At 32.8% G+C, this 8,526-nt stretch overlaps 2 protein-coding genes across 3 annotated transcripts in view; one reads left to right on the forward strand and one right to left on the reverse strand.

Annotated features, from left to right (window-relative positions):
- The window catches only part of LOC107012457 (carbon catabolite repressor protein 4 homolog 5), a 6,054-nt gene extending 1,948 nt beyond the window's left edge, over positions 1–4,106 (forward strand). For both annotated transcript variants that reach the window (XM_027915997.1, XM_027915998.1), the window contains 9 exons: positions 564–610; positions 748–829; positions 1,758–1,850; positions 1,935–1,967; positions 2,069–2,145; positions 2,234–2,339; positions 3,173–3,258; positions 3,359–3,443; positions 3,655–4,106. In XM_027915997.1, the coding sequence (XP_027771798.1) occupies positions 564–610; positions 748–829; positions 1,758–1,850; positions 1,935–1,967; positions 2,069–2,145; positions 2,234–2,339; positions 3,173–3,258; positions 3,359–3,443; positions 3,655–3,723 (678 nt within the window). In that variant the 3' untranslated portion in view covers positions 3,724–4,106. The remainder of the gene's footprint in view (positions 1–563; positions 611–747; positions 830–1,757; positions 1,851–1,934; positions 1,968–2,068; positions 2,146–2,233; positions 2,340–3,172; positions 3,259–3,358; positions 3,444–3,654) is intronic.
- A 355-nt stretch (positions 4,107–4,461) lies between these two features.
- Positions 4,462–6,762, reverse strand: LOC107013052 (ethylene-responsive transcription factor ERF118). The gene is made up of 2 exons (XM_015213037.2): positions 6,444–6,762; positions 4,462–6,209 (listed from the first exon to the last, which is right to left on the reverse strand). Exon 2 carries the CDS (start codon positions 6,015–6,017, stop codon positions 4,824–4,826), a length of 1,194 nt encoding a protein of 397 aa, XP_015068523.1. The 5' UTR covers positions 6,018–6,209; positions 6,444–6,762; the 3' UTR covers positions 4,462–4,823.
- Positions 6,763–8,526: the final 1,764 nt, after the last annotated feature.

Consider the following 8,526-nt stretch of genomic DNA (forward strand, 5'->3'; position numbering starts at 1 on the left):
GGGGGGGCTTTGCACTAGGGATAATATTGCCCAGTGTAGTGATGATGTGCCTTAATTATTGGAGGCTTTGGTCTCTTTTAATTTGTCTGATATCTTTCTTTGGCACTTCCAGTGTGCTTATTATTTTGATAAGTTACTAGACAATGTTACTTTTGGTAGTTTGTACTTAGCAGAATCAGCTGATCAAACAAATAGGTTTGCTGCAGTGCAGAACTACATGCCTTTTTCTGGATTTACTCTCTGTTTGAGACAACTGCATGTTAAGCTTCATTTTATCAGGCATTTTTAATCTTATTTAAAGAATAGGCTACTAATCTCAGAATAACGGTGTGATGTCATTACATGAATGCACTCTACACATGCTGCACATACTATGACATGACAGGATATATCATTTCATCATCTCTGTTCTGGACATTGATGTTGCATGAAATTTCTAAGACTATCATGCAAGCCTGTTCTTATTTCCCCTGCACACTACAAGATGGTCGCAAAGAGTTTATTTTACTCTAATGTTCAAATGGGGTCTACTTTGATGTGTAGTTCTTTTAATTAACTTTTAGATGAATGTGAAAAGTTCAAGCAAGGATGTGAGTGCTACAAATTCGGAGTAAGTCTGCTCTATTTTATTTTATTCTCAAATGTTGAGTTTTGTATGATGCTGTGATTACTTAGTTTATGTAAGTTTTAGTTTCAGTTTCTCAATTCTGGTCAATATGTTATGGTTGCTCGAATGTTTGTGGTTAGGAGTGCATCCTCGCCAAGCTTTCTGGTTGGCAATATTCATGTACTCTACAACCCCAATCGTGGAGACATCAAATTGGGACAGGTATAAGTTTTAAGCAACAACTAATGTTTGATCGTTTTACGACGAATCAACTAGTACTTTGGATAATAGTATTGTCACTGAACACTTGGACGAATGTTCCGTTAACTTGGTTTTTTATATTACTGCCAGCACCAATATTCCATCCCCCTCCACCCCTTTTAAACCTCCCTTCCAAATAAAACTATCATTTTGTTAGGCACGCAGGACTGAATGGTATTTCGTCTCTTTTATGCTTGGAAGCTTTTTCCCTTTAATTTGAATAAAGCAGGATAAATTCTGCTTGGGGGTTGGTCTTAACTTTTCAATTCCTTAATCCTTACTAAAGCGTCTTCGCTTCACCTGATGGCTGATGCATGTTTACATCTGCCTCCTTAACAAAGACTAGTGGTGTGACTGTGTCACTGAATTTGGTTCTAGGACCAACAATTTTATTTTGACATTTTTATCTGTCCTATAACATCTCTCTCTCACTATTTATTTTTGTAAGGAGCGTCTCCAATAGGATTCTTAAAGCTTGCATTGCACTTCCCTTGTTTATTTTGCTTAATCATTAGTTGTTCTAAACTTATCCACTCTTCATTTGAAATTAAATTTTATGAACTAAATCTTAAACTGGTTTCAAATGGTGATTCCGTAGTGAAAAAGTTTCAAAGAACTAGAAATAATCAGTTTACATGAAATGCGCATTATGAAGAGAATGTGGCTGATTGTGGGTTAACATGAAAAAATGTAGCTAGACTTATTGTTTTTCTGATCAAGAAGTCTTACCTAAACTTATTCGAAATAGACAACGTTCCTGTAGTTCAATCTTGAACTATGAGAAAATTTTAAATAAGTTATAAATATTTTATCAGGGAAAGTTTTAATAAAATTGGTTATAGCTGTTATGGATTAATTGATTCTTGCAACTTATTTTTTGATGTAATAGGTTAGACTCTTTCTTGAGAGTGCCCAGAGGCTATCTCATGAATGGGGTGATATACCAGTCGTGCTTGCTGGAGATCTAAATAGTATGCCTCAGGTAATTTACCTATCCTGGAAAGTTTTTTTGGAAATGTTATATTTTGAAGCTTGCAGATCTAATTTCCTATTTGTTGCTGCTCAGAGTGCAATGTATCAGTTTTTTACTTCAAATAAGGTGAGACAGCTACCAGAACTCTGTTTCTTATACTTTTTAATCAACCTTTGAATTTTTTTTTAAGTTTTTGCAATTTCTAAATCACGTTGCATTTTGCACAGTTGGACATCCAAATGCATGACCGAAAGCAAATCTCTGGCCAAATTTATCCATTGCAAAATAGAAGCTTCAACCCGAGGTTCTTTTTATGTGTGTCTTTTATTTCTGGGCACCTAATAATGCTTAGCCAATTTGAAGTAACAAATAGTCCTATAAGTCTTGAACAGATTAAGTTATAGATGGAGTAATGAAGAGCTATTGCTTGCTACCGGAACAGGAGATAGTCACTTGATACATCAGTTACAACTGCGCAGTGCCTATGCTGGAGCTCCTGTATGTTTTCTTCTTTCCAAATTTCATCGCTTCCTAATTCTTTTAAATGGATCTCTGCCATTGTGTAGTTGATAATGTGAAAGATTTATCTTCAGTTGTTGAATTCAGGGAACACCAACATACTTTGACGTCAATTAAAATTTAATTTTCAAAAAGGGTTGCACCTAAACTGCTGTTTCCCTTGGCCACTTTGTTAATTTCTTATTCTGGAACTGTTAAAATTTAGAGCGGGAAGGGTATATTTCCCCTTGGAAGTAAAAGTAAAGAAAGGTTAGGAGAGAAAAAATGGAATTTGTTATAAGGGAAAATGGCAAAAAAACAAAACAAATAGAGAAGAAAGTCGGAAAAAGAAGAGCATGAAAAGAGTGGGGATAGTTTCCTTTACCGTCTTATTCTTCACTTTCTCTTTCTTCCTTTTTCCTTCTTATTCTTCGTTCTCTTTTGTTTTTTGTCCCTCCTTTTATTCTTTCACTGTACTTTTTTTCTTTTAGGGAGGGGGGGGGGGTTCCTGCTCTAGCTTCCTTCTGTTGTCCTTTTCCTAGTAGTATTTCTGCACTCAATTTTAACAGTTCTCTTTAGAAATATGAGTAAAAATTTTATGAGCTTAAGATCGAACTTCATATGCTTAAGGGTCGTTTGGTTGGTGGGATAAGTATACTAATCCCGAGATATCCCACAGAGAAGGTGAGACAGGTAATTCCATGGGGTTAATATGTTTCTTTCTCTAAATTTCTTACCTGCTTATTACTTTGTCCATGTCAAACAGGTTTCATTTTATAGAGTTTAGTTCTATGTTCTGTTGCTTTCATAAGTCTTTATATTTAAATTTCTAGGGGAGTTCCAGAACCAGGGAAAACTCTGGAGAACCCTTGGCGACATCATATCATTCGAAGTTTTTGGGAACTGTCGACTATATATGGTACTCTTTACTTAATAGGAGCAGTGCATTTGCCTGAAATTGAGTATTACTGCCATACGTCAATGGTAGTTTCCTTTTTAAACATTGTGAGGTGATGCAGGCACACAACAGAGTTTGTTCCAGTACGAGTTCTTGATACCTTACCTGTCGATATTTTAAGGAGAACAGGAGGGCTTCCTAGTGAGGTAATAGCTAGCTATTTGATTCAAGGAAAAACATATAAGTGCCTTGTGAGTTATTTCCATAGAGAATATAATATTTGATGAAAGCTAATAGACGATTAACTCTGAGAAGGCTCAATCCCAGTGCTTAAAATCACTTTTGAAGTTTGCTGGGCTGTGATCAACTTCTTCAACTATCTTATGAAGAACTTGTTCAATTTTCTTGTTTCTGCAGAAATGGGGAAGTGATCATCTTTCTCTAGTGTGTGAACTGGCTTTTGCTGATGAAGGGAGTGAGACTTGACTATTCCTTTCGATTAAAGTTAAAAGTTGAAATACAAAACGGAAGGTCTATCATGACATACTGCTTCATGGGATAAGCAGATTCATCGGTGCATAGAAGAATCTTGTGTGAACATAAGTGTACAAGGAGGAACATGGGAAAGAACAGAGACTGGCGAAGTTACATTATAGGGATCAAAAAGACGATCCATTTCGTGTTTTTTTTTTTGTCTGTCCTCTTCATCTTAGTAACTTATTAATCATAATTAATGTTTTATTAAATATAATAAAACCATCTGAATCATAGTTTTGTTTCCAACAGAAGATTGCACTATTCATTGTAACTTGTAAAGAAACATGGTAAGTTGCAACCTTAAAAGGAGAGACTGTCGCATCGTTCAAATATCTAGTCAACTGCTAATTTAAAACATCTTCTACATTTGACCTTGTCATAGATTAAAAAGCTGCTAACTTTGTGTTTTTTCTGAAAATTGGTTTTAATAACTTGGACATATCTGAAATTACAAAAATTGAAATGCTTTTTAAGTTAACATTTATGACTACGAGTAATACGACCTTCTGTGTCATCCTCCACTAAGTAATTCTTTACCTATTCTGATATTTCTATTCTACTTGGCTCATAAAATGGTAGATATCCATCATTTTCAGAAAATATTTCACAGCATCAAAGTAAATAAGTTCAGGTCGTGCCACAATTTCAACCACCCACAACTAAAACGAAAGCAAAAGATCATCTATCTCATACAAAACACATATTCGCGTCGATTTTATTTTAATGTTCTTTTCTGGAAAACATGAAAAGGTCCCCTAATGAAAGACAAAAGAAAAAGCAAAACAAGGGGCTCTACCTTACACCTTTCAGATTCTCCACATATGAAATCAAAGAAAACCACAAACTTATGTGCATAATGTAACATATCTAAGCATTACACAATTGCTCAAATATATTGATAGTAACATGAATAGAATTTCCTCTTCCTTTTTAAAGATGAACATCTGTTGAGCAAAGGCGAAAAATCCCAAGAACCACCCCTTTCATTGCTCACATTTTTCGACTTTACAACACACCCTTCAACTTAATAATTATGGAGCTGATTGATCTTATACCAAAACTGCATCTAACCATCTTAAGTCAACTTCATCAAGGTCGACTTCATCTTTGAAAATTTTGCAATAAAGACACTCAATCCAACCATCACAGCATTGAAAAGTGTTGTCCAAGCCTATAGCATCTGTATATGGATCAAATAATTGTGATATATCTTTATCAAATAAAGCATTGTCATCAAAGCCTAGAAGTTTCAAGCTATTCCCCGTAACTGCTGTTTCCTCGATGTTCAAGTGAAGCAGCTCTGTATGAATAGGAGACATGATTGTAGGCTCGTCTAGTACACTGAAAATGGACTTGTCATTGCTGTGGTCCTCAGTTCCCTTTGTTAATATTTTACAACTTGCTATCGTTGGTTGTCTGGCTTTCGTTTTCTTCCTGACATTCACTTCAGTCATCTCCATAACACTATTGCTAATGGAGCCTTGTTCTATCAAAGGATGTTCGATCAATTCTGAAATGCCCTGTCTTTGTTTGATAAATTCATGAAGCATTTGGTCCTCAAAACTCAAGTTAAAATCTTCAGAACCTGAATCTGGCATTCGAGCCATATCTCTCGTTAGATTTTCATTGGACTCAACCGGGGCAGCAGCTGATGATGTGGGGACATCTAGCACCGAAGACGGGGAAGGGTGTGAGTACACTCGATTTTTCCCATTTATAGGATGAGACGTACACGCCATAGAACACTCAGCAGGAGCAGGGCTCAAATTCTTACCCTTCCCCAATGAAATAATCCTATCAAATTCAGCCCTCTTTGCCTCGTATGCTTGTGAAGCCGCCTCCAAAGTCTCAAAAGTCCCTAACCATATTCTTTTCCCCTGCGAGGGATCTCTGATCTCAGCTGCATATTTCCCCCATTTCCTCATCCTAACTCCTTTAGGCAACGCGGACGATTTTAGCTGCACCTTCTTATTTTCATGAATCTTCTTGGAATCTTTAATCCTAATGTTATCAAGTTTAGAACATTTTTTAAAATCATTCTCCCATGAAACAACAGGAATAACAATTTCCTTAACAACACGCTTGATTCTGTTCGCATTTTTATCGAAACGAGCAGCATTCTGATCATCATCGCTCTCAGAGTCCGTAGCATCAGGATCATCATAAACTATTCGAACTTTCCTCACTGAACTAATGCAACCATCCATGACCCTCTCCCTTTTAACATCCTTTTCCAACTTCATATCTTTAACAATTTGGGGCAAAAATAGATAAACCCTAAACCCTTTCACCTTCACATCCACCAACACCAAGAATTAAATTTCTGGTAAAATCGTTAGTCCCAAGAAAACCCCAGAAATTCTACAACCAAATCAGAAAAACACAACCTTTTCACATGAAAAGCCTCAAAGCACTCCACTCCAAAACAAGTCCTCCTGTAAACACAACAAAAATACAAAAACCCTTTTAAACCCCATAAACCCCATTGAATATCCATGTCTCACAAACAGTACTAATACAAGATTCAAATCATGTAAATCTGTTCTTTAAAGAAAAAATGTACAAACAAAATCATGTAAATCATACATAAACAAGAATTTGTACAAACACCATACATCACATGCATAGATATATTTTATAAAGTACAAATTAAAAGATCAAGATCATACCTTTTTGGTCTAGAAAAATGATGGAAGAAGGTAAGAGACACTTTTCTTGCCTACAAAATTGAACCAACACAACAGTGAATGAGAAAAAGAAAAAAGCAAAGTTCTTCAGAAGCTCTAAGCCAGATCAATTACACCTCTGATCACAAACGACATATAATTCCTTTTTCTGTCTCCTAATCACTCATGAAAAATGTTAAAATTTTTGTTTTAAAAAAATAATTAGATTCAAATAAAACTGATAAAATCTCTCACTGTAAACAGAAGTGTTAAAAGAGTAGAACTCTGTTCTTTCTCCCAAACAAAGTGGAGAGAATTTGGGGGTAGAATGACAATTTCAAGAACCATATAAAGTGTCCGCGTGGACTCTCTATGGGACCATAATATAATACTACTTTTTTTTTATATATATATATATTTTAATTAATTTTCTAAACTAAAGTTTGAAAGAGTAATTGTTTTTCTATTTTTACTTGTATTTGTATTTTCTCAAAAATAAATATTTGTTTTTTAGTGGAATTTTGTTAAAGTCTGAATAATTTAAATTTTGAAGGAAGGTTCTTTATTAAAAATTTTCTATATCAAGCTTAAAACTTTCTACGTTTCTAGTATTTACTTCCTTTTACCTTTTCTCAACTTTTATATTGGAATTTAAATTTTTTTTACTAATTTGTTTTGGTTACTTCCATTAATGTTAAAGAAATAACGTCCTATTTTAGGAAGAACAATAAATGTTTCCTTATTTATTTATTTATCAATTAGTCAAGTTTAAGGATATTTTTAAAACTATCAAAAAATTTAAAGGCGAAATTAACAATTTTTGTTAAATTCAACAGTGTTTTCGTTTTTCAAACTTTCACTTGAAAAGGAAATAAAATAATCCTTGCTATTTTATAAATATTGAAGGGGAGAGTAATTTTAATTCCACATATAATCTTAATAATAAAATAAAATTGCTAATGTTGTGTTTAGAACTTGAATCAGTGTGCATTTTTAATTCATAAACATGTATTCGAGGAGCTTTTGGGCTTGTTGTAAATGTTTTTCCATAGTTGGAGAGACAATTAATTTATTGACTGGTCAATAATTAAGTAGGAGTGTTGTTTTTTCAATTTTTCATCACTTGTTTAGAGTAACTGATTAGTTATTTATTTTTTTTAAAAAAAAATCAATTAATTTTACGACCCATATTTAGCATTTTTGTAGCAAAATGACCAAAGGTATTTTTAATTTCCAAAGATGCAATATTTTGATATCTATATTGATGTCTCGTCTAATTTAAATTTGTATTATATAAAATTTATCAAAGTAAAAAGTCATGTGTATTGGGATGTATTTTTATAAATATTTGAATGTGCCATGTTCAATCATGGAGAGATAAATTATATTCATTTCATTGTAATTTTAATGATTATTACAAAAATAACAATAAGTTTGAGTTATATTTTAATAATAATTCTTATTTTCATCCCAGGGCGTGCAAAATATAATGAAAAATAGGATTGATTGTATGGTTGGGAGATTAAAATTCAAATTCTAGAAGGAAAAAAATTGAAGGTGATTTTTGTGTATTTATTTAAAAATGTATTTTATTTGATACTTTAAGAGATTATTTGGTAAGAGAATATGTGAGTTATTCGGATTGTGAATTTGATATTAATTTTTTTTTCATGCTTAGTTAAAAGCATTAGCTAAAATATTATTAAAATCATAACAATAATTTGGATAACTTATGTAGTAAAAGTTAGGATATGTTATTCATATATCAACTTGATTTTAATTGTAAAATTATAAGTTTGAGAAATATTAGTGTTAAATCAAACGGCCAAAGAGTATTGATTTGATATTTCATTTATTTTAATATGATTTGTGTTTGATGACATGAAGTTGAAGAAAAACGTGAATGCTATAAACAAAATAATCTGAAGAAAAAACGTGAAGCAAGTAGAACTTTATGATTCTAAATATATCATAATATTTGTGTGATTAGAAAATTTTTAACACATAATTTTATACTTATCAAATAATAATATAATTATCTTAAAAATAAATTAATTAAAAAAAACAAAATAAATAGAATTAGAGA

Source organism: Solanum pennellii, chromosome 3 (genome assembly GCF_001406875.1).
Source record: "Solanum pennellii chromosome 3, SPENNV200".
NCBI lineage: Eukaryota > Viridiplantae > Streptophyta > Magnoliopsida > Solanales > Solanaceae > Solanum > Solanum pennellii.

Coding starts and splice junctions, on each gene's coding strand:
- LOC107013052 (XM_015213037.2), bottom strand. CDS start 6,017: ATGAAGTTGGAAAAGGATGTTAAAAGGGAGAGGGTCATGGATGGTTGC.